At 38.5% G+C, this 23,262-nt stretch overlaps 3 protein-coding genes across 3 annotated transcripts in view; all 3 read right to left on the reverse strand.

The window, feature by feature from the left end:
• The window catches only part of abca12 (ATP-binding cassette, sub-family A (ABC1), member 12), a 61,337-nt gene extending 53,010 nt beyond the window's left edge, over nt 1-8,327 (reverse strand). Inside the window, exons 1-12 of the mRNA XM_017423850.2 lie at nt 8,137-8,327; nt 6,961-7,038; nt 6,707-6,800; nt 4,812-4,950; nt 3,845-3,975; nt 3,537-3,607; nt 3,082-3,252; nt 2,728-2,921; nt 2,364-2,482; nt 1,687-1,787; nt 1,091-1,237; nt 148-305 (exon numbers count right to left, since the gene is read on the reverse strand). Coding sequence (XP_017279339.1) covers nt 148-305; nt 1,091-1,237; nt 1,687-1,787; nt 2,364-2,482; nt 2,728-2,921; nt 3,082-3,252; nt 3,537-3,607; nt 3,845-3,975; nt 4,812-4,950; nt 6,707-6,800; nt 6,961-7,026 — 1,391 coding nt within the window. The 5' untranslated portion in view covers nt 7,027-7,038; nt 8,137-8,327. The remainder of the gene's footprint in view (nt 1-147; nt 306-1,090; nt 1,238-1,686; nt 1,788-2,363; nt 2,483-2,727; nt 2,922-3,081; nt 3,253-3,536; nt 3,608-3,844; nt 3,976-4,811; nt 4,951-6,706; nt 6,801-6,960; nt 7,039-8,136) is intronic.
• A 1,182-nt stretch (nt 8,328-9,509) lies between these two features.
• pofut2 (protein O-fucosyltransferase 2) lies at nt 9,510-16,216 on the reverse strand. The gene is made up of 9 exons (XM_017423820.3): nt 16,016-16,216; nt 15,183-15,436; nt 14,881-15,025; nt 14,500-14,610; nt 13,788-13,854; nt 13,463-13,588; nt 12,353-12,533; nt 12,026-12,149; nt 9,510-10,831 (listed from the first exon to the last, which is right to left on the reverse strand). Exons 1-9 carry the CDS (start codon nt 16,189-16,191, stop codon nt 10,678-10,680), a joined length of 1,338 nt encoding a protein of 445 aa, XP_017279309.1. The 5' UTR covers nt 16,192-16,216; the 3' UTR covers nt 9,510-10,677.
• A 432-nt stretch (nt 16,217-16,648) lies between these two features.
• On the reverse strand, nt 16,649-21,660 carry LOC108240438 (tubulin alpha chain). Its single transcript, XM_017423909.3, has 4 exons — nt 21,502-21,660; nt 18,548-18,770; nt 18,228-18,376; nt 16,649-17,875 (listed from the first exon to the last, which is right to left on the reverse strand). Exons 1-4 carry the CDS (start codon nt 21,502-21,504, stop codon nt 16,901-16,903), a joined length of 1,350 nt encoding a protein of 449 aa, XP_017279398.1. The 5' UTR covers nt 21,505-21,660; the 3' UTR covers nt 16,649-16,900.
• Between the last annotated feature and the right edge of the window lie 1,602 nt (nt 21,661-23,262).

Raw genomic sequence — 23,262 nt, forward strand, 5'->3', positions numbered from 1 at the left:
ATAATTTCTAAAATTCCAATGGGTTATAATCTGATTGATAGAAGCCAATTATTTATTTACAATCTAACTTTGTTTTAACTGAAAAGACCTCATGGATCTGCTTCTCAACCACAGCAGCACATCTGGATGCCATGGCCTGATACTTACAGCTCCTCCTCAGAGTTTTGTGGTTGTGTATCTATGCTACGCTGATATCTCTTGGTGTTGGAGACTCCTGACGATGAACATCCCTTCAGATTGCACACCAGTTGTTTAAAAAAGGCCACATCATCTGCTGCGACATGTTTGATCCAGGCCAGGACAGACTGGGATTGACAGAATTCAAAATAAAGAGGAAACGACAAAGCAGAGAAAATTCCAAATTACATTTTCAATTAAATACCTCCAGCTTAAATGTCACAATTCCCTTTTGTTGTTAGTATTCCCTGATAACCTCTGTCTTTATTTTGTTACTTCAGAACCTGCACATGAGTAAACATGTGAAGGTCTACACTGACTGTCTGTGGGTTTTTTTGTTTTTTAGTTTGTTTGGTTGGTTTTTACACACTTAGTGACAAGTTAATTTTTAGAGTTGCCTAAAATTCTCACAAAAGCTCTACGCGGTGTTTTCTGCTCTGCTTTACACCACCTCAAGTAAAAATCTTGTTTTTATTCTTTTTGACAGTTTCATGCTACTGACCAAACCAAGCCTGAAACAAGGAGTTAAAACCATAGATGTACACCAATTACAGTCTTCAAAAGACTGCAGGTTTGATGTGTTATAAGCCATTAGGACACACTAGGTGTGCCATGACACGTACTTATCAGGTGAGTTAAAGACATTGTTGCTATGTACCAGTGGGATAAGCAGATTTGTTTTGTTATGTCAATTAATTTTCCCAAGGTGCATCTTGTACCCGTAACTGCATGTTGCTACAGCCACCAGCTTCCTTACAGCCACATCCCTTTTGTTTTACTTATCAGGATGACACAGCAAAAAAAGCAGAAAACAAAGAGGGAAGGGGAATGACCTACTTATACATCCTGTAGCTCATTTTTGATGCCTGTAATTCTCTTTGCTTTGATGATAACAATCTTGACACCATCCTACCTGTTTGACCACCTTCTCAGGGCAGATCCAACCGAGAAGCATGTCCACGGTGCCAGTACTGCACGCTGCCGTAAGCCACATCGTCTTACTGTTGTTGCCACACAAATAAGAATACACCATGTTTCGATCCCATGCCAGGGCCATAGCCTGGGGCAGAAAAAAAATGGTTATTGTATTTATGGTGAGTTTTTCAACAAATTGTAACCTTTTTCTTTAGTTCTCCTAAACATGTTCCCAGAGGCTTCTTCCAGAGACTGAACACATGCTACAGAATGTCATGAAAACCAGATCTTCAACAGGTCTTTGAACATTTAAAGTCATTTCCTGTTTCTGAGTCTTTTTTTAATATTGGACAAAGAGGTAAATGTGGTATAACAGAGTCCTTGCTGGAGGGCAGAGTATAAAGCCCAAAGGAATGACTGCTTCTTCACGTTTACTTGGAAATTTGTTCTCTTTATTTTGTTAAGGTAGAAAACTGCATTTGAAAATGTGTGAAGAAAGTCAAACGTATAACTGTTTCTGTTTTATTATCTTTCTATATAGCAAAAATAAAATGCATTTGTAAACACTGAATGAGAAAACATAATGGCATTTACCTCGTGCAGCGGGATCTGAACCTCTTGCAAAATGCGTTTTGCAATTTCACTTATTGTGTCATTGTGCAACGTGACAACATCTCCAAGGGATATTGTAACCTCTAGGCAAAAAAATAAAATCACAATATCAGTCATTAGGCACAACATTTACAACATATTTTTTGCTACTTTGTTTTAAGAATTGTTCTTAAAAATTGCAGGTTGTAAAAGGCAGTTCTTCCACTGAAATAAATAAGCAGTCACTAGTTTCTCCCTTCAGCCAAACACAGGGGATTTATTAACACAACTTATCATCTTCAGAAATACCACAGAAAATCCCAAAGTATTTGTGGGACCTGTCGTATTTATACAGACCAAGTACATTGATGTGTATTGCATATTTCTAACCAGCTCATGATTGGTCAAAAGTTTTCATAACTCCTAGGTCATTTACAGGAAACCAGCCCAGGCAGCTGGTCAGTTCGACCCAGTACAGACCCACTGTTTTCCAGGAATTGTCTTAACATTATTACCAACCTCTTCTAACATGTTTTTCCTAAGTACTGTCCTGGAAAGTTCTTGGCAACCCCACACATGAGCACAGCCTTCCCTCTCCCATACTTGGTAAACTTTGCATCCTGCAGCTGTCTCTAAGTCATAGAGTGAAGTTCTCTTCCACAAAATTTAAAAATAATTACCTTTCCCAGGCCAGTTTTGAGCATAACTGATCACGTTTAGTCCTTCAACGAGAACTGGTTGAATTGTGGAGAGGGAGTTAGCTATTTCAGGAAAAATGTTCTCGATGGTAAGCACAAGGCTGCATGGGGAAAAGACAGAAGTGTGAGCAATTACTTTATTACAAAATGAATATTCAAACTATTATATTTTTGCTAGGCTGGTTTTCTAAAACCCTAAATTCCAGATGTCACAATGGGGAAACAGCAGAACTAAATCAATTCAACCGTGTCCATCTGTTCATAAAAATTTTGCATATAAACAATATATTTATATGTCAATGTTTTGTTAACTTTTGCACTTTTTCCATAACAAAAAGTAGGATACCTCTCTAATTTCGTGAGTAAAGCTTCTGTGCTGTTCAGCGTTTGGTCAACAAAAAAAGAAGAGATGATCTCGGGGAAAGCTAGAAGGGTTTCCCACAGAGAGGTTTCGTTTTGCAGCTGATCAAACCCCGACACCGTCATCCCGGCCGCCGTTATCATCTCCTCTGGGTTTTGCACTAACAGCTCCGTCAGCATCTGTCAACCAGAGAAAAGAACTGACTTACAAACAAACACTGGCAACAGCACCCATTTGTCTGGCAAGTTCCAAAAATAGAAATGATTTAAAAAAAAAAAAAAAAAGATGGCATGTGCTTGCATAAACCCACAAGCTGCACAGAGGTAAGCTCAAACATACCGTGGTCACTGTTTGAAGGGTGACTTCAAACAAAGTGCTGTTGGTGTGACAGAAAGTGACCGCAGCATTGGTGACGGTGCTGGGTGCTTCGTCCTTTATCCAGGGCAGAGCCACAGCGCAGACGGCTCTCTTCAAAACATTCACAGACTCAAGTATTTTCTCCAAGGTCTCCTGCAAGAAACATGACTTTATTTACTGTACAGAGCCCATTATTAGGAACAACCCTCTTCTGTCAATAACACTTAGGCTGTATAGACATTTGCAACAACTGGAAAAAGCTTTTTTTTTACATATTTATTCTATTGTGTCCTTTAAATGAGTCAGTAAACACTGATGTTAATAAACTCCATAAATATGTTTTTAAATTGTCAGTGGACTTTTCTGCACTGAATCTAAATAACTGACAGTTGAGATATTTTAATGGAAAACGTGCATTATTACACTGCAATACTCACCTGATCGGTCAGAGTGGTGTTGACTGTACTCAGGAGGGAGGCGTTATTTAAGTTTCCTTGATAGGAGGAACCTTTAAAGTGCAAACGCATAGTTCAAGACAGGCGGACTACAATATTAACACAAGAACGGTAATATACAAAGTAGACAATAAAATAATCTCTTTGTTTTCTTGTAAAGTTGAATTAACAGTAATTGTCATTTTTTTGAAAAGAGGCTTAATTTATAATAAGTTATTATCTCCATAAAAAAACAAGAAAAGTCTCAAATGATCATGCACATAATTGTCTATGAAGCAAGAAATACATACCCAGAAAGTTTTGCATGAACTGAAGCAGCGCTGCAGGATCATTGCTAGCATCACTGGGGAGAGCAAAGTCGAAAAGTTTCCCCTCTTGCATCAGTTTTGCCAGAGGTGAACTCTCTGGGGAGGAGGCAGACCTGAAACACAAAATCAGCAGGATTTGATAAAAGTCCTAAATGCTTTCTGCTCGGTGTACCAAAAACAAACTTTAAGTGTGTTTGTAGGCTCACATTGATAGTCAAGTGTGTATGTGATAATGAAAAACACTAATGACTGGTCAGGGACTGAAAGCTTAAACAAAATCAAACTTAAAAAGTAAGCACAGATTAATGCTGCCTTTTTTGACAGAATTTCTATTCTCCAACATTTAACTAAGATACAGACTGATGAACCATCAGAGGCATCTTAAAGACGGACCAGTCTTTGTGGCCGTCTGGTTTGTGAAAATGCCTTGAGATGATAAAATGAAGTGGCCAAGTCTTTCCCAACCTCTACATACTCGTTTCAGCCTACCAGCAGTTTCCACAGCCACCTGACCCACCTCAGCACAAAACGGTGATCAGCGGATGACTCATCTGAACGCCCAGTCCACCTTTAGATTAGGTTCTCCAGTAAAAGCTGACTATTATTATTTTTATTAATTTTGTATTCTTAGAAAATGGTCTTGAAAATAATCTGGTTTAGGTCAGGCTTTGTTTCTTGAAACAAAGAGGGCTTGGCTAACAGGAACTGGAAGTTGATCCAAACTGGTTTTTCCACCAGCTGCCCTTTATTCCCGCTTACAACAATAAAATTCTTGTTTTTCTTGGAGAAACCAAGCAGGTTGCATGCCTTTGAAAGTACTCAAAGAACAGGCAAACACAAAGGAATGTATGTTTCAGGTAATCACACATAAAGGTTTCTCAAAGAATATTTGAGTTTTTCAGTTTATAAGACTTGAAACAGATAAGATGTAGTCTAATAACCAAGTTACCTTCGGTTTCTTGATGGCTTTGATGCCGTTGAGTTTGCCAGACGAGATGTGTTATGACAGCTGCTGTCTGTGTTGCACAGGAGGGTCTGCAGGAAGGGGAAGAATCCTGTGCTGGGTAGGTTACGAGGTCCAACATAACCTAATGGAGGTGTGATAGGTTTTACTGTTAGAACAATGGCTGCAAGCATTACGGACAACATATATAGTGTAAAACAAGTAAATAACGAGTCAAAATATTATAATAAATTCCATTTTAATGTCATTTTTGAGTCAAATTCGGGTTTCATGTACCGTATATATATATATATATATATATATATATATATATATATATATATATATATATATATATATATATAAAAGAAGCTTTCAAAACTGTTTTCGAAATGAGAAGCCATGCACTGGTGGCCATGTCACTTTTATTGTTAGCTTTCTGTAACTTAGAGCCTCTTTTGTTGAAGAAACAAAATCTACAGTGCAGGACAAAAAAAAATAATCTGACACAAGAAGATCGTGGAGATCAAGTTGTAGTTAAGCAAATATTAATGTACGGAACAACTGACTTTGGGTATTCATTCCTGGTAACGCATAGAGTTTGACTGATGACATTCTTGGGGCTCATAAAAGTCATGTTGAAACCCAAAGCATACAATGAACCTTAGAAAACATGAACCACATCTGACCCTGTGATCATTCTGTGCATTCACGCAGCCTGCTTGAGTTGTTTGAATGTAAAGTTGGCTCTGGGACAACCAGAAAATGAAGAAAAGAATGAAATCTTTGACTCATGAAATGTAAACAAGGACAACAAAACTGTCATTGGAGTAAATGTGAAAATTATGTATCTATGCTTTAAATTGCTGTTTAACAGACTTATACTCTTAATTCCTCTGATACACATTTCTAATAATAAAGGACAACTGTGAGTAATTGTGAAGAAAATGGGAAAGTATTATTTTTATATATATATATATACTACATTTAGGTTTAAAAGACAATAATATACGATTTAAGTTTTGGATTTTTTGTTTGTGTTTGCTGTCATTCAGTCACATTTGATACTGAAGATGGTTTTGTGTCTGTTTTGGGTGTGGTCTCACTCTATGTTTTTAGCACATATAAAACAAATAGTCCTGTTCTTTTCTTTTGATTTGGTGGACAGTTTTTATATTCAAGCCCTCAGGAATTATCAAATTGCAAATGAATTCATGCTTGCTCGTAATGCGATTCATTTATAATACGCTTTGCACACAAAAGAAGGTGGGTTAACAAGAAAACCCAAAGTGACGCACTTCAGTCCCTACCTGTTCATTTTTCATCCAGATCATATGCTTTCACAGTCAGATGACAGCAGGATGTTTACTTAAACAATACCGCTGTGATCTAAAAATACTCTGATATTGAAAGGTTGGAGCCTCTTTGCTCAATTGCACCCAAATGTCAATGCCTGACCCTCCCTTTACAAGAAACAACTGCTTTTGGAAACACAAAGGACTGAATGTGACACTCCCTCCTGAAGCACCTTCACCCACATCTACCATAGGTAAACCACTGTGTCCACAGGATTCTACAAAAGTCTACTAATGTCATGTCAACAGTTATGTAATAGGTCCACATCTATAGGGCTGTGAAGTGTTTGAATTTAATTCATCAGCTGTTTACTCAGATTGTGAAACTAGAAAGTCTTATAGTCCCTGTGAGCTTAGTATCACATTAATGTATATTTTAGAACCAGTTTCAGGTGTATAACTTCAACTGTCCCCTTTATTAAGCCTTTCTGGAACATTCAAACAAGGTCACAACAATCTAATGGCTGTTTGTAACAGATAACAGTAAATGCATTCATCATGATGCGGTCATCATTTAACTCTTTTTCACATCGGTTTTACACTCACAAGTATCTGTTGGAAACGGGGGGAAATGGTACCGGGTCACAGCGATGATGAGGAAGAGGACCAAAGGCCAGGCGATCAGAGTCACGGACCACAACTACAAAAAAAAAAAAAAAAAGAAAACAAGATATTCATAAGTTTTAATCATGGCACTCAGTAAGAAAGTGTTCATTTAATTACATTACACCCAGATGCAGGTTCAAGTTACGCAAGATTCAGCTAAACTGAAGCGTTGGCTGTGCTCGAATGTCACCCACCGGCTGTCTGATGACTGCTAGGCCATTCTTCCAGAGAAGAAGCTGCAGCTGTCGGAAGAAGGCCATCAGTGCAGGAGTCTACAAAAAAGACACATCAGTCTATAACTTGCTGTAATTTATGGGTTAGAATATACTGTATCTGTGTAACTTAACCAGCCTCAGCGTGGTTCAGTCTAACAGAACGTGGATAAATAGCAATGCAGAACTTTCATTGTTTAAAGTAACAATAGGGATAAAAGATGGCTGCGGGCAGACATGAGAGGGAAGGTTCGGAAGTTATTGTAAGGAATTACAGTAACATGTTTTGATAAAACGAGGGCCTAGCATTCATTGAAATAATGCATATCACCTTTCGTGTCAGAGTTTATCTTGTGCTCAGAAACGACAGAGTTGGAGATGTTTTGGTCAAACCTTGAATATAACTTTATCCAACACAACGTCTTTAAATGTCATTTTCAGAGTACAGCCGGTGTTATGAATGACTCTCAGCTACTACCACATCCAGTCTTAGCTCAGTATCTGTAAAACTGACTGAGCTGGAGCCATTTTTAAGTTGGCTAATGTTGACTGGTGGCCATCTTAAATTGGATTGACTTCAAAAGTTAATGAGCTGTAGATGTTCATCCAATGATTACGTCCTGGAAGTCTCCTTAAAATCTATCCAGTGGTTCATGAGATATTTTGCTAACAGACAAGCATAGATAAGCATAGATATAACACACTGAGTTGCCCTTAGAGTCTATGTTGTGAATGACTCTCAGCTACAACCACGCCAAATTTTAAGTCAATATCTATGAAACTGACTGAATTATAGCCATTTCTGTGTTTTCTGAATTCAGTCTCATGTGGCGGCCATCTTGAATTTGTTTGGCTTCAAAAATTAATGTCTTGGAGACACATCTAGTGATTATTTACTGAAAGTTTCAATAAAATCAGTCCAGTGTATCATCAGATATTTTGCAAACAGACAAGCAAAACTGACTCCAAATAGTTAATGGCTCAGTTGAAAAAAGATTTTGCGTAACTGGTTAGCGCCACAGATGCGTGTTGGACGATTAAAAGGCAAATTGGCTCCGCACAAAACACGAAACTAAACGGCAACACGTAACATTAAGTAATTAAAGCATTAAAATATTATCGGATATATTCTCCTCCGCGCGCTTCCAAAGCACTCACCTGGCTGCTGTCGTCCGCTTTGATTGGTTAGATTATTCGTTATTTTCCTCTCAGGCTCATTACGAAGGACATCCTGAATAAAAACGGAACAAATTCGGGCGCCTAAAAATTAGTTATAAAAAAACCAAGCCAAAAAGAAAACCGGACGAGTTTAAAGGAGCTGAGGCAACAAGCTGCTGTTTCTGCACCTGTCCTCCTGACTGTGGAGGTGCTGAAGCTCCTCCTCTGCTCAAGGCAATCTGTGGGAAGGGTGTGTTTCCATTCTGTGTCCAAAACCAGCAAAAAAGAGCTGCTTGATTACACATCATCAATTATTCTATCATTTCCACTGCTCTGTTGTACCATAAGGCTTTCTATCAAGTCATTCTCAGAAGTTTTTGTTTCACTCATCATCTGAAAAACAGTAAAGCTGCAGGTGCAGCAAAAAATGATAACCTCATTTTTATGGCTCTCAATTTTTAAACAATGACTAAATCATATAGATATATTTTTTGATCAAATTCGTATAATATGAGCTGATCTTAAATGTATTTTTACTGTAAGTATTGTCATAGTTCTTGTTCAGGTTATATTGATGGAAATAAACATTTAACCTCGCTGTTCTATGCTGTGAGTGGAGGTCTTAAAGGTGGCCAGGGTGGCTCAGTAGCATCATATTACACTCTCGTCTTGTGAGCTGTTGTTGTTGTGAAGGTATGAATCTCTACGGGGGGAAGTCACACAACATGAGGATCGTCCCCTGAGAAAAGTGGGCGAGCTGAGTGTTTTCCAGATGTTTCGACTTCCATGGCGAGGCTGAAGGAGACAAAAGATTTCATGCGATACCCAGGAATTGATTATCATGAAAGTAAAACTATGCGTTTAATAGAACAAGTGTCATCAGGGTTAGACAGTCTGACAACATCTCAGCTAAAGTTGGGTGAAAAACTCCTCTTCTTCTCAGTTCAGTACAGCTGAGGCTTCTTTGTCCGGATACATTAATGTTGCGTAATGTTTTACATTATTATGTAGGAATTTTATGCCTTTAAATTTGTTACATTATCCTAATGTATTCTCATTATCCGAACCTAAAGAACCACAGAGTGGATACTGCTTTGTTAAACCCCACCAAGGTAGTTACACTGGTTTTCCATCTTGATAGCATTGTGTGGGAAGAAAAAAAATGTTTCCCAGAAACGGGCAAGGTGCAGCGTCATCCCTCTGCAGCAGCACGCACGTTTCGTTCCAGTGCGATTATCTGTCTGATCCCGTTGCCTCTGTAAAGAAACTTAACGAACAAAACTAATTTATATGTCCAGAAAGTTAGAGCATGTTTATTAGCTTAGCTTTTGACTTTTCCTTAACCACATCAACAGACATGAAACAGCTCCTGAAACACAAACTCCACTAAAACTTTAAGAAGCAAACTTACAATTTACAACAACAACAACAACAACAACAACAACAAAAAAACTAATTTTTAAAACAAAACCATTAATTTCTTGTAGAATAGTAATAAATCAATGTCTCCTAAATAAGAGGGAAGGCTCGGGGTGTTGGAAGGACTCCATCCTGATCAGAAGTTTTTAGAAGAGGTGCATTTTCTGCAAAAAGCAAACATGTTTTACACCCGTTATCCTGCATGTCTGTCAGCTGCTTAAACATTCCCACTTACAGGAGACGGGAAGAAGTCTTTAGACAAATTAATCAGAACTGAGTTTGAGTCATCTGAAAGTGTGTGTGTGTGTGTGTGTGTGTTGCTGTCAGTCAGGACTGAACAGAATAGTCAATAAAAAGGCATCATTAGGGTTTCATATACGAAAACCATATTTGATTCTTAAGGCTGACAGTGACTTCACAACACATTATTTTTAGCCTTTATTTGACAACAAAGTTTTGTACAAACTGGCAGAAGATTGGCATGTGTTGTTTTGTGGCATTTTAGCTTCTCCCAGTGAAAGAATGATTGTTCTGCTGTGTATAGTGTTTATTTTATCAAAAGACAAATAACCATGTTAAACATTGTCCATACAAAAAATAGAGTTGATTTTTTTGAGCTTATGAGTCCCATTTAAGAACACTGGATAAAAGCATTAATTCACTACAATCATTTGATCATGAATCACATACTCTTCTTTTCTTTTCTAACCTTTTCTCTGAAATACAAGCATGTTTTCACATGACCTAAACAGCAAACTGTGTTAAATGTTGCAAAATGTAAACTGGGAACACAGCCGTAAAGTATCCTTAGTCATTAGAAGATACTTGTCACCATTTGCGCGGCTCTTAAAAAATAAATACAAAATAAACTGTGTAAAATACAAAGCTCCCATAAAAGAGAAACACAGTAACCATCCACTCTATAAATGTATGAAGATTTAATTGTTGAACTTTACAGTAACATATATTTGAGCATAAAGTTCAGTCACAGAAGCCATCTGATTAAAAACACTGGAATAATGAGGGGGAGGGGGAACAGTTCATATATCTTGTATTTTCCACACAAAATACCACTGTAACACTGCGTTTGGCACTTGAGGGTGAGGAAAGTCAGCGGTGAGTTCAGTAAACGATTTTCCAGTGTGTGGGCTGTTCACATTGTGTCTCAGAGTCTCCACAGAAACGGTTGTATGTGGTCTTAGGGTCAAAGCCGAGGATTTCTCTCTCCTCGTGGATCCGGAAGGAGAAGGTGGACACGGACGTTCCGATGAAGGTCCTGGAAACAAACAAATATAAATGTATAGCCAGAGTGGGCAGGAATGAAGGTTAGACACGTGAGAATGTGCAACGCGGAGTGAAACGCCTGAGTCATCTGGACTCGTTTTTCAAGCTGAGGAATAGTTTGGGGCATGTATAACAAAGACGGTGTGGCTTAAAACATCTAAACTATTTTATGTTAGACAAAAGTGGGCAGATACTGGTTTTCCATTAATAATCTCTGAGAAATCTCAAAAAGAAAAGACAGATTAATAACTTGAATTGATGCAATCATTCAAATATCTAACACATATTTTATTTTGACAAAGAAAATCCTCCAAAAAATGGACCTGCCAATCGTGATTAGGAGTACAACTAAAACGTAAAACAAACAAACATTTATAAAGAATAAGAGAGGCCTATTAATGTGGCATGCAGAGGGAACCTAACAGGCTGGAAGCCAAAACCATAAACATAAGTAAAGAAATAAAACGGTTGAATCATTTTATTTCTGACTGTGTGAGGTATATAAAAAATTCTGAATAAAATCTACATTTAGAAATTTACACACAGCAGCATGTTATACAATACTAAATAAAAAAAGGAATATACATTATTTCATTGGTGGAGAAAAATCCAATTCCATAGAAAGCAACAATCTAATCCAAAAAGAATCATATCATTTGGTCAAACCACATGAAGTTTATGAGGTTTTAAACCTTCTAAGGCAGATTTAGGTGGAATTTGGATCAGATCTGACAGAACTGATGAAACAGCACATTCTGTAAATCTGTAAATTACAGCTTCAAATATACAGTATATTACTTTATTATCTGTTTAAATCTAAAGGAGATCATTACAAACTATGCTCTTTTAAAGAAAGTCATTTCCCCTACGACCTCTGAAGCAAACTGGCTTCTTTTTGCCAATAAAAAGCTGCCCCCTGCTGGCCAGTATATAGAATGCCTGTTTAAGATCACTTCTGAATTGGATTTTTCTTTTTTCTTTTTTTAAGTACAGTCTGTGTACATATAACATAAACATTCGATAAAACAAGATTTATCTGTCAGTCAGTCATTTCAGTCTTCATTAACTGCTGTCCACCCTGTTACGTTTCTAAGCACTTTTTTTTAACAATCTGGGCTGTAACATACCATATTGTCATCATTTCAGATAAAAAGCCTTTAACACTAGGCCAGATTTAAAAAATTACCTTGCATGAGCGCAGATCCACTGGTCAATAATGGCCACTCCTCCGTCTTTAAGCAGCTCCAAGTCCTCCTTGGACGGCTCAAAGCGAACCATGTCAGGCAACAAGCGTTTCAGCTCCTTTAGCTCTACAAGAATACAGGCATTTCACAGGATAATAAAATTGTTTAGTTACTTACCTTCTTGTTATCACTTCCTCATGTATCTTATTTTGCATTGTTCATGCTGTCTTAACTACTTTTAAATTTCAAACCGCATTATATTAGCCGTTCTACATTTCATTTAAGAAAAAGTCAGAATAAACAAAAATGTATTTGTTTCTGTGTATTACCGTCTCCATCTGCATCAGTTGCAACAAACACAGTGTCGAGTTTGTGTTTCTTCATCAAGCTTCGGATTTTTTTGACTGCCCCTTTAAGGCTGGGCACGTCGTCTCTGTGACCCCAGATAAAGTCCTTTCTGCGCAGATGGACCCCTACATACGGACCACCTCTGGCTGAGCCAGGTTTGGCCTGACGAGGAAATAAAGAAATAGAAGCCAGTTGTTTAATTTCTGCTAATGACTTAAAGAAATCCTTTGATATCCTGTACATGGTTGTTTATGATACAGTCAACATCTGACTAAAAGCAGCTTGTAGATGGTGTGTCCCAATTCAGCAGAAAGAAGCAGGAGAACTGGCATCAGCGCTAAAATGTCCTGATGTTTTTGGGTCAGCTACAAATAGGCCTATGTTATATTTAGAACAGTTTGACCACTTCACAACCACCAGACACCCCATTGTTTTGGGTAACTGGGGTAATCTTCCTGGGATTCCCTCAAAGTCACCAGCCTCCTTTGAGAAAAGCAATAAATTCATGTCTCGCACTGCCTGGCTTGGCTTGTTTTTGTGATTTAGGGGTTTTTAACATGTTACTCCGACTGCATACTAACCTTTTTACAACACCCAGTTCTTGTAGGCAAGCCGATTCTGGGTAATGTTAGGTTTCTGTCACGTTGAAGAGCGCAAAATAACAGCTGCGGCTGACAGCTGGAAAGGGCACTAAGATAGCGAGCTGAAGTTGTTCATGTTCTGCATGCACATGTGTACTCAAAAATCACTTCTTCTTGGGTGAGTCAACCTCTAGGCTGCCTAAAATGTGTTTGGTTCATTTCTGACAGCACTGGTTATTTTCCATACATGTAGTTTGTCCAGCCTGCTTGAGTAAACAGGGACAGTGTGTACTTAATTATAGTAATCAACACACAAATAATGAATATAATTGGTGTACACTACTCAGTCCATTTCAAAGGCACAAAAACATCCATTGTTACCTTGTAAATGGAGCTGATCATGGAGTAAACATTTAAAACAAATTGTTTCCTTAAAAGAACAAAACAAAAACATCAACATTCTCCCATAATAGGATAATAACAAGAAGAAGATGATACACAATGACTCACTTTCATGCGAGTCCAGTCCTCATTGTACATTGTATGATCACTGTCATCTGTAGAGTTCAGGTGTTTTGCTCTGAAATCGTCTCCTATGAGTCGCAGGTGTTTGGCAAAAACCATGCTACGACGGGTCTAATTTAAACAGATAAAACAGAAGAGAAAGTGTAACTTTAACCTTTAATAAAAAATATATTAAAAAATTAATTGTTGTATTAAAAGAAAAAAAAACAATGCCTAAGATTTCCTCTGGATCAGATAATTCAAAGCCAAAGAAACAAATGTGATTCCTGTTAACAAGATTTCTAAAGGGGGGTGATAAAACTTCACTTACATCCCAGTAATCCTTCCCTGCGTAGTGGTCATGAAGAAGTGTCTCGGCTCGATCAAGCATAACTGATCTACGAGGGAAAAAAAGGCACAGAAACAAGCAAATATCAGTGTGATCTGAAAGAACAAACTGTAACAAATACAGTTAAATAACAATGAAATCAGATCATCATTCAGCACCACACAAAAAAAAAACAATCCCAGGCCAGGTTGTTTTATAAAGAATTATACGCCTCATTTTTCATGGGCTTTGACTCAGATCAGTTTCTGATCCCGATTTAATCCGTTTCAGTTAAATAATAAAATACATGTGGAGAGCAGTGAGGCATCATCCCGACAAAAGAAACAGAAGTGTGGGTCAAAACTGTGAAGAGTCTGTTTTTAATGTAGAACTGCTCTGCCTCAAAATGTGACACTGACAAAGCAAAAGACAATTTGAGCTCCAATAATAATAATAATAATAAGAAGAAAAATATTAGTAGTACTATAGTACCAAGTATAAAACACCCTTTCTTACAACTGAACATGTCAGGTTAAAAAACCCTTTTCAGGTACAAGATACATAACATTACCAGCTTTAGCCTGTCTCAGTGAAGTTGTATAAAACTTTAATTTAAAAAAAGGGACTAATGTTTGAATTTTACAAAGTTATTGAAGTCATTAATGTGATGTAAACAATCTCTAACAAAAGGCCTCTTGTGTGCAAATGTTCTTACATTGCTGAGATGTTTTTCTGAAGCACGGGGGCCATGATTGAGGCATGGCCTTGAGCTGATACGCACGTTACATTTCGAGCTCTTGTTTCCTCGTAGCCCCAAAACCACCCTCTGTGGAAACAAACAAAATAAGGCAGACGAGAAGAAAAATGGAAAGAAATGTACAAGCATGAAGGCGCAGTGAGATACTATTAATAATGTTGGAAATGTTGTCTGCACACAAGTGAAACATGTTTAATTTATCTATTGTAACAAAGTCAGCATATTTATGGACTTTTTTTTACAATATCTTCAGTTTCATTGTGTTCTCATAACTATGTCAAAAAAAACTGAACTTATATTAAATTGATGTCATTCAGCCTATGTATTGTGTTATTTTACCTGTAGTACCCTTGTTTATCTTTGGAGTACATTAACTTCTCAATGCATGGCCTCTCATCAACTTTTTCTTCCCATTTCCCATCGGTCCATCCCTCAGCATAGTTCTGCAGCACCAGAACCTGGTCAATAAATGGCCCTCCATTTTCTACATCCAATGGAAAAAAAAAAAAGGCACTTAATGAGTATTGATTTTTAGATATATTTAATCTGAGAAGCATTACCATCTGTTTTAACAGTTTCTAAAAATGGTGTTTGAATAAACAGTACTGTAAATGACCATGCTTAAACAGAACCGCACTCACCGGCGATAAATTCCTCATACTCGATGACAGGGACATTGGCCTGCAGGCTGGTGAGGCTGAAGAACTCTCCCCACGGGATGCGGATCTGGTGAAGGTCTGGACTTTGCCAGTGATAGAGGCGGCCCCAGGGGGGAAGAACCAGTACCCAGTCATCCCCCTCTTTTCTTAGAGTTTTGACCAGGGAAGCCATGCGGATATAAACATCCCTCCGCAAATTAAATCCCTCTGGAGGGTTTACGTCATATAAAAGGTACCTGGGATGAAAAAGAGACGCATTAGAAAAATCTTTCACTCCAACCTTGGAAATCATTTCCATTATAGTTTCCTGCCTAAATATAAATGTGGTCCATCTTGCGTCCATCACCATATTTAAATTAAATAAGTACATCTGCATTACATCTGTTGGTGTAGGTCAAAGAAGCCCTAATGAGATATCCCTGCAATCAACTAGATATTAATCACAATAAATGGATAAATGAATGGGGAAATGGATGCAAGAGATTATATCTCTGAGTGGGGACTCTATATTTAACATCTTAACAGCATAATAGTAATTTGGTAAGCCCTGAGTGTATGAGTTTAATGGATTTATGAATATTACACGTAAAACCCTTTATGTTAAGTCGCTCTCCTTCAGAATTGAGCTCCTAACTCGCGTTCAAGCCTGAAGAAATTGCTTAAAAACACATATGTAAGAGGCGAAAGCCATAACTTGAAATTAAAGCGGCCGTAAAAATAAACACAACCGCTACAATAATTAAAAAAGGAAACCCTCTGACCAAATTACTGTAGCACTGCTGACTAGCCATGCTAACATCCAGCAGGAAACTCACCGCAGCTCCTTAGCGGCAGCGACGGAGACTGAGGCCGTTTGGCTGGCAGTGAACACACTGTCGCATTTTATTCTTTCTACAGCTGCAAAAGCCACGAAAAGAGACAACAGGAAAGCGCTAAACGAATAGGCTGACGCCAGATATTTCACTAGTGTGTGCAATGGGATGCACGCCATACTTCCTCTTAGCCACGCACTTCCGGCAAGTGAAGCGTCTGTCTCGTTGCTGAGCAACCGCCAATCACAAGCGGCCAGCGGAAGCTAGGCATCAACAGTATTCTTTATCTGTATTAGGCTTTCTTTCTTAGTCTTTCTTTCTTAATTTATTTCATTTAAATAGAGCTTTTCTGGGATATTCGAGATGGAGGAGCTATGGTTGAGTCAACGTTGCCACAGTAGTCTTAATGAAAGTGCCTTTTTTCAGACTAAATTCACTTTTATTTATTTGTTTTGGTATTCATTGTCATCTAACAATATGCTTAAATTATTTTCATCACGTTTTCCTATTAAAGCTGCACCACTATAAGTATGATATTCAAAAAAGTGATAGAGACAAAGAAAAAAGGGACAACCTGTATAAAAACTGAATTTCTACTGTAGTTAAACATTTTGAATAAAAAAAACCAAACAGGTCTTGTAAGCAGGGGTGAGATTTATTGAACAACAAAATCCAGAATAATGTTATTGAACTTTATTGTTTTAAAATGAACACTTAATACACACCCAGAATCTGTCAATGATGATACAGAGGAAACCAACTTTACATCGTTGACTGAAAAAAAACTTTAAAAAAGCAAATAAAAACCCAACGCATAATTTTATTTCAAACTAACATAAAAATATGTTGTTTTTTTTCCCCTCATCAGCAAGAACAAATTCTGCTTCTTCAGTATTCCTCCCCATCCTCATCATCGTCAAATGAGTCAAAGCCAACCTCCTCATAATCCTTCTCCAAGGCAGCCATATCTTCTCTGGCCTCTGAGAACTCTCCTTCCTCCATTCCCTCTCCAACATACCAGTGGACGAAGGCTCTCTTGGCGTACATCAGGTCAAACTTGTGGTCCAGTCGAGCCCAGGCCTCAGCGATGGCTGTGGTGTTGCTCAGCATGCACACAGCTCTCTGCACCTTGGCCAGGTCTCCTCCAGGAACCACAGTCGGAGGCTGGTAGTTGATGCCCACCTTGAAGCCTGTGGGGCACCAGTCCACAAACTGGATGGTGCGTTTGGTCTTGATGGCTGCGATGGCAGTGTTGACATCTTTTGGCACCACGTCACCACGATACAGCAGACAGCAGGCCATGTATTTACCGTGACGTGGATCACACTTCACCATCTGATTGGCTGGTTCAAAGCAGGCGTTGGTGATCTCAGCCACAGACAGCTGCTCATGGTAGGCTTTCTCTGCAGAGATGACCGGAGCATAGGTGGCCAGAGGGAAGTGGATACGAGGGTAGGGCACCAAGTTGGTCTGGAACTCTGTCAGGTCAACATTCAGAGCTCCATCAAAGCGAAGTGAAGCTGTGATAGATGAGACTATCTGGCTGATAAGGCGATTGAGATTGGTATAAGAAGGTCGCTCGATGTCGAGGTTTCTACGGCAGATATCGTAGATGGCCTCATTGTCCACCATGAAGGCACAGTCAGAGTGCTCCAAGGTGGTGTGGGTGGTCAGGATGGAGTTGTAAGGTTCCACCACTGCTGTGGAAACTTGAGGGGCTGGGTAGATAGCAAACTCAAGCTTAGATTTTTTACCAAAATCAACAGAGAGTCTCTCCATTAGCAGGGAGGTAAAACCGGAGCCAGTGCCTCCACCAAAGGAGTGGAAGACCAAGAATCCTTGGAGGCCAGTGCACTGATCAGCCTGCAGAAACAAAGAGAAAACAGAACCACTGATAAAGAAAATCCTTCCGTTCCTTAGACATTTGACCCATCATTACTCTCCCAGCAAGGGAGCCTATATTTACAACCAATCGATGTGCAGTTGCTGCAGTCAGCATGATGTGAAGGTGTGTGAGCCTGAGTAGTGCTATGAAATTCTTCTTTTTTGTTTTTATTTGTTTAACCTATATTTCACCAGGAAAGTCCCATCAAGATTAAACCTCTTAAATCTTAAATCTCTCTCATCTTACTGGGCTGAATATGTTCTTGCATGCTTTTAGAGCATAGTTCCATACAAATGACCAACTATACAGATTAGTTTTAAAATTCCTTACCAGTTTTCGAATTCTGTCCAGGACAGAGTCAATTATCTCTCTGCCGATGGTATAGTGCCCTCGGGCATAGTTGTTAGCTGCATCCTCCTTTCCTGAGATCAGCTGTTCAGGATGAAAGAGCTGGCGGTATGTTCCTGTTCTCACCTCGTCTGATAAATCAAAAGAAATGAAGTCATTTAAACCAAATCTTTTAATCAGAGGAAAACCTTTTAGTTTCATTAAGCCGTCATGTCTCATCTCATCTGAAACTCTGCATTAAGGATTGAAACTACACTCTTCTGCATCACAAAGGAAAATGCAACTTCTTAACTTGTACTGACCAATGACAGTGGGCTCCAGATCTACAAAGATGGCCCTTGGGACATATTTCCCAGCCCCAGTCTCACTAAAGAAAGTGGTGAAGGAGTCATCATGGCCGCCTATAGGCTTGTGGCTCGGCATCTGGCCATCCGGCTGGATGCCATGCTCCAGGCAGTAGAGCTCCCAGCAGGTATTTCCCATCTGGACGCCTGCCTGGCCCACATGGACAGAGATGCATTCACGCTGTAGAAAGAAGAAAGGGTCGGAGTGGAGAGGACACACAATTATCGTCAATATTTAGGCGGATTTGACACAAAACTGAGGCCAAACAATCCCAGAAGAGTCATTTTTTTAACTCTGCCACTTGATGGCAGCACAGAAACCTGTGAGAGAAAACACAAGCTGCTCCTGTTTGCTGCAGCTGTCACTTCTCTTCATGTGACTGCTATGAACAGTCATGAGCTCATGATTAGCTGAAATAGAGGTTGAGTTCAGAATGCATGAGCATTTGCTAATTATGTAATGAAGATAACAAAGAAGGAAAAAGAACTCTTGTTCTAATTGCAGTCAAAAGATAATCTTATAGAAAAACACAGAATTTTGAATGAAGTGCGTACATGAAGCCACATTATGCCTTTAGGGATTACTATCTGAGCAACAGAATGGTAGAAAATAAAAGTCAAAACAATTAAGCTTTGTTCCTATGTTTACATCTAATATTTGTGTTGCAAAACAAGACAATATCTATGAAATAATCTATGAAAAGTTATCATGATATATTCAAATGAAAAAGGAACATTACCTCAGGCTTTTGTGTTTAGGAAGTTGCATTAGTAAACAAAGAGGCAGATCGGTGTATGCCTTTCACGTTTTTTTTTTTTTTTTTCAGGTGAACAATGGGTGTAATTGCTGAATTAAGCTAAAACCAGACATACTAGTCTCTCCTGTATAATTCACAGAGGAGTGTGTAAACACCTTTGTCAGTATAGTTTCCTTAAGCCAGTAGTAGTAATTCTATAAGGAAAACTGTCAGATTCATTAAATTCAATGTGCTTTGACTTTTGTTAATATATATTTTGACTACTCTTGAAAAAACTATCTTCAGTCATCATGGGCAGAAACTTTATTTCTTGTTTCTTTTTCCTCTTTTAATGAAAAACTTCCTGACTGGCCTGAGTTTCCAGGTTAGCAGGAGCTATTTTAGTTAACTCACCCTAACCTGACACTCAGCAGGAGGAGCTGACGGCTGCTGGAAGCACTGACCCCCCCAAACAGCGCTCGCTGCCAGGGAGACTTTCAAACCCTTTCTGCTAAAAGTAATACCTCAGTGCTGCGGTTCCTGCGTGAAGAAGAAAACTGCCCCCTGTGCATGAGCAAGTCGTTCCGGGTGAGATTAATAAAACAAACTTATCTTCAACTGTCAACCTGTTCATGTCAAAGGGTGTGGCTGCAGAGAAGCTTGCCTAAGGTGTGAGCACGTCGACTTGAGATTCCAGTTCTGTCAAAGGCCAAAATGTCGGTGAACAAGAGAGGAAAAACGAAAACTGAAAAACCAGATAAACTGACACAGTGGAAGGAGATAATGATTTACAGGAAACTTGATCAAATAAGCTCCAATGCACTTTGTCTTTAAGTTCATGGGTCCAAATCAAACAGCCCTGCAGTCAACCCCAGCTCGTCAATCGGCCAGTTTGTGAGTAAAGTGTGCACTGACAGAAACGATTTAGTCATTTCTGAGTAATTATATAGATCTTAAGATGTTTATTCTACTCCCATTTCTGAGCCAAAATCTCCCCTTGAAACTGCAGTGAGATCTTTGGAATAAACTACAAAGAAGAGCTTGGACGCTCTTTAAGCCAGGCATTTAGTAACTTACTGTGGGATTTAGGGGTAAACATATATTTTCCTCTTCCTCACTGTGATTAATAAGGTAAGTATTCTGTTCTTGTCTACCATAGTGTATTTATATTAACTTTAAAATTATTTACTGTGAAGAATGGTGCAGTTTGTGGTACTTTCTATGTCTGGATCTGTTTGAAATTTTAATTCTGCTCCTTTATTCCCTGACATGTATCTGTGGTACGTTTTCTGTATTCAGTCTAATATTTAACCTACAATAAAGGAATAAAAAGTAATAAAAGTTTATGTGTCTGATTTATTTGGTCAGAGCAGGAGCACGGCTGAGGACTCGGTAAACAATGACGCCATCAGGTTCTTATGGCAATACTAGTGCTAACACTCTGTGTTTACACAACACAGCGCAAACTGAACATGAAGGTCAAATGTGTGCTTGTTGAATATTCCTCACAGTAAAACAAATGACTGCAATAATAGAGCCATTTACAGAAACTGTGAGGGATGAAGTGGTGTTGATTCTGTTCTACTAACTTGTGAATCTGCTTTGAACTGCAGCTGAAGTTTTAATTTAATCAAGAACAGTGCCCTCAGTTTTTTTCCACAAAGACTCTTTTTATGTTTAAATGAAAGGTGAAATATTTCCCGCTCTGAAGAATTATGTGCTCTGTCTGAGCCTGAAGTGACTTGCTAAAAGACGTGTCATGAGACACACCTTATTCTCCCACAGACATGTTAGCTTACCACACATTTGTGGAATTCTACAGCAAGAATTTTCAACACGTTCCTGTAGTTCGGATCATTTTCCTTCGTCAGTTGAAAGAACAGATCTGACTGAGCTCAAGCTGGATATTTTATCTACATGGAGTTTGTTTAATTTTCTTTCTTCACCAGTTTAAAAAAAGGAACATGTCATCAGCACCTGCTCTGCTAGGCAGCAGCCGGATCAGCTTTACTGTCAGTCACTGAGCCAGCCAGGAGCTATTTCTGACCCGGGTAGTCCTGAAGCAGGAGGTCCACACAGAACTGCTGCATCACACAGTGATCCCCACTCCTGTGAAAAACACTTGGAGTTTCAAATGTCCCCCTAAAAAAGTGAATTTTTTAAGTGAAGTCTTACCATTGTAGATTCTGAGCAGGGTGTCCTCTAACAGGGGAACTTCTTGGGTTTGATGGTGTTTGGTTTTTTTTTTTTTCCTTTAACCTCTCACTGCGGCCGTCAAAGTGGTCCGGGTGAGTGAAAACTGCCAGGTGGGTCAGGAGCTGCGCGCTTTACAGCTCAAGCCACGCCCACCTGTCATTCTGTGACGTGAACGCGCGTTCAGAGCGCGCGGGCCACACACACAGGAGATGTTATCATACACATGCAGGATGAGGCTGTTTTTTATTTTTTTATTATTTTCCTTGTTGGATAAGAAAAAGCTTGTTTTTATAAAACCAGTAAAAACAAGCTCCAGGGCAGATAAGGACTAAAACTAATATAAGTGTCTTGATTTAACACCTAAGAGCATCTATAGTTAAGGTGGTGGGGGGAGGGGGGAACTTAACTCAACTTTATTTAGATAGCACTTTTCAAATGTAAGCTCATAACAAACATCTAGACAGAATAAGGCATGACCGAAGGAAAATATATATATATATATAACAAAACAAGACTTTAAAATATAAAATTGGCAATGAAATAAAAAAAATCTAAATTAAAATTTAGAATAACAATAAATGTAAGAGAATAAAATCATTCACACAAATAACACACGGGTTAATTAATAAAACAGTTGCAGTGTGTCCATCAAGTGCTAACTAAGATAAGCTCTTTCATATAAATATGATTTTTGTTTGGTTTCGAAGGGATGGAGGCTGCTGGTTTTACAGAGCTGTAAACAAGAAATTAAATAAAATAAGACTGCAGGTCTTTAGTTTTACTATTAGTCACTGTGTTGCTCATAAACATTAATGACTTAAGCTGCTTTATGCTGTGATAAAGTTATATATATAGTTTATATTCTTTATATTCTTTTAAAACCCTTTTTTTCTGCAGTAGTAGATTAGTCCCTCCTCATAATGAAAGTGGAGTGTAGTTAGGGAGAGTAGTCAGGCAGTTTCCTTCCGGTCTCAGGGGTGGGGCGAACCAGCTCGAACCACCCTCCTCAGACTGACGTGTCATCACATTTACTGACACTTCCACATTTTAGCCGCTAGGGGTCGTAGTTGCTTCAACCGAAGTCTTCTAGGGAGCACAACTGTAATTTTCCAGTGCCACCACTACTGTGTGTCCAGCAGCAACACATTTTAGTACACTGTTTGTAAATGTATGAATTATGGTAGGATGTTCTTAACTTTACCTCCAGCTGCATCTTTTCAGACTTGTTCCTGAACTATAAGCATGTTGGCTGTCCTGACTTGTTTTTTTGGGGTCATGAATCTCATTATGTTTCTTATCATACAGCACACCCAAAGATATAAATTTTCAAATAAAAAACCTAAATTTCTCTCATTAATGACTGAGTTTGAACTTTTTGTAAAGACCACATCCTCTTCGCCAAGGAAGCTTCACAAACTCTGTAACTTGTTAAACATTTCCTTTTGTTAATTATAACTTTCTTGAATTTCCTGTTTTTTATTTATATTTTAAAGGGATTTTTTTCTGATTATTTGATATTGTCTAATTCTGTGATTTTATGTTTTTTTCCTAAATTGGCTTCAAAAAAATGTTTTTGTAGCTCAAATCATGTGTTGTTATAATTAAAGTTAAAAAGAAACAACACATTTTTGCAGCTGTTGTTCAGCAGTTTCATTTAGGACTGCATGGATTTCTGAATTTATTTCTAAGAAATTATTTCCATCTAACTAATATTATGACATGCAATCAACAACAAACTCC

This window comes from Kryptolebias marmoratus, linkage group LG6 (genome assembly GCF_001649575.2).
Source record: "Kryptolebias marmoratus isolate JLee-2015 linkage group LG6, ASM164957v2, whole genome shotgun sequence".
Taxonomy (NCBI): Eukaryota; Metazoa; Chordata; class Actinopteri; order Cyprinodontiformes; family Rivulidae; genus Kryptolebias; species Kryptolebias marmoratus.

Excerpts from the sequence above, each read along its gene's own strand:
- LOC108240438 (XM_017423909.3), bottom strand. Across the intron at positions 18,377-18,547 it reads TCTGGAGCCCACTGTCATTG|ACGAGGTGAGAACAGGAACA; the intron begins GTCAGTACAAGT and ends TTGATTTATCAG. Across the intron at positions 17,876-18,227 it reads TGGACAGAATTCGAAAACTG|GCTGATCAGTGCACTGGCCT; the intron begins GTAAGGAATTTT and ends TTGTTTCTGCAG.
- pofut2 (XM_017423820.3), bottom strand. The coding sequence starts at position 16,191 with ATGGCGTGCATCCCATTGCACACACTAGTGAAATATCTGGCGTCAGCC. Across the intron at positions 14,611-14,880 it reads GATAAACAAGGGTACTACAG|AGGGTGGTTTTGGGGCTACG; the intron begins GTAAAATAACAC and ends TTGTTTCCACAG. Across the intron at positions 13,589-13,787 it reads CAGGGAAGGATTACTGGGAT|ACCCGTCGTAGCATGGTTTT; the intron begins GTAAGTGAAGTT and ends TGTTTAAATTAG.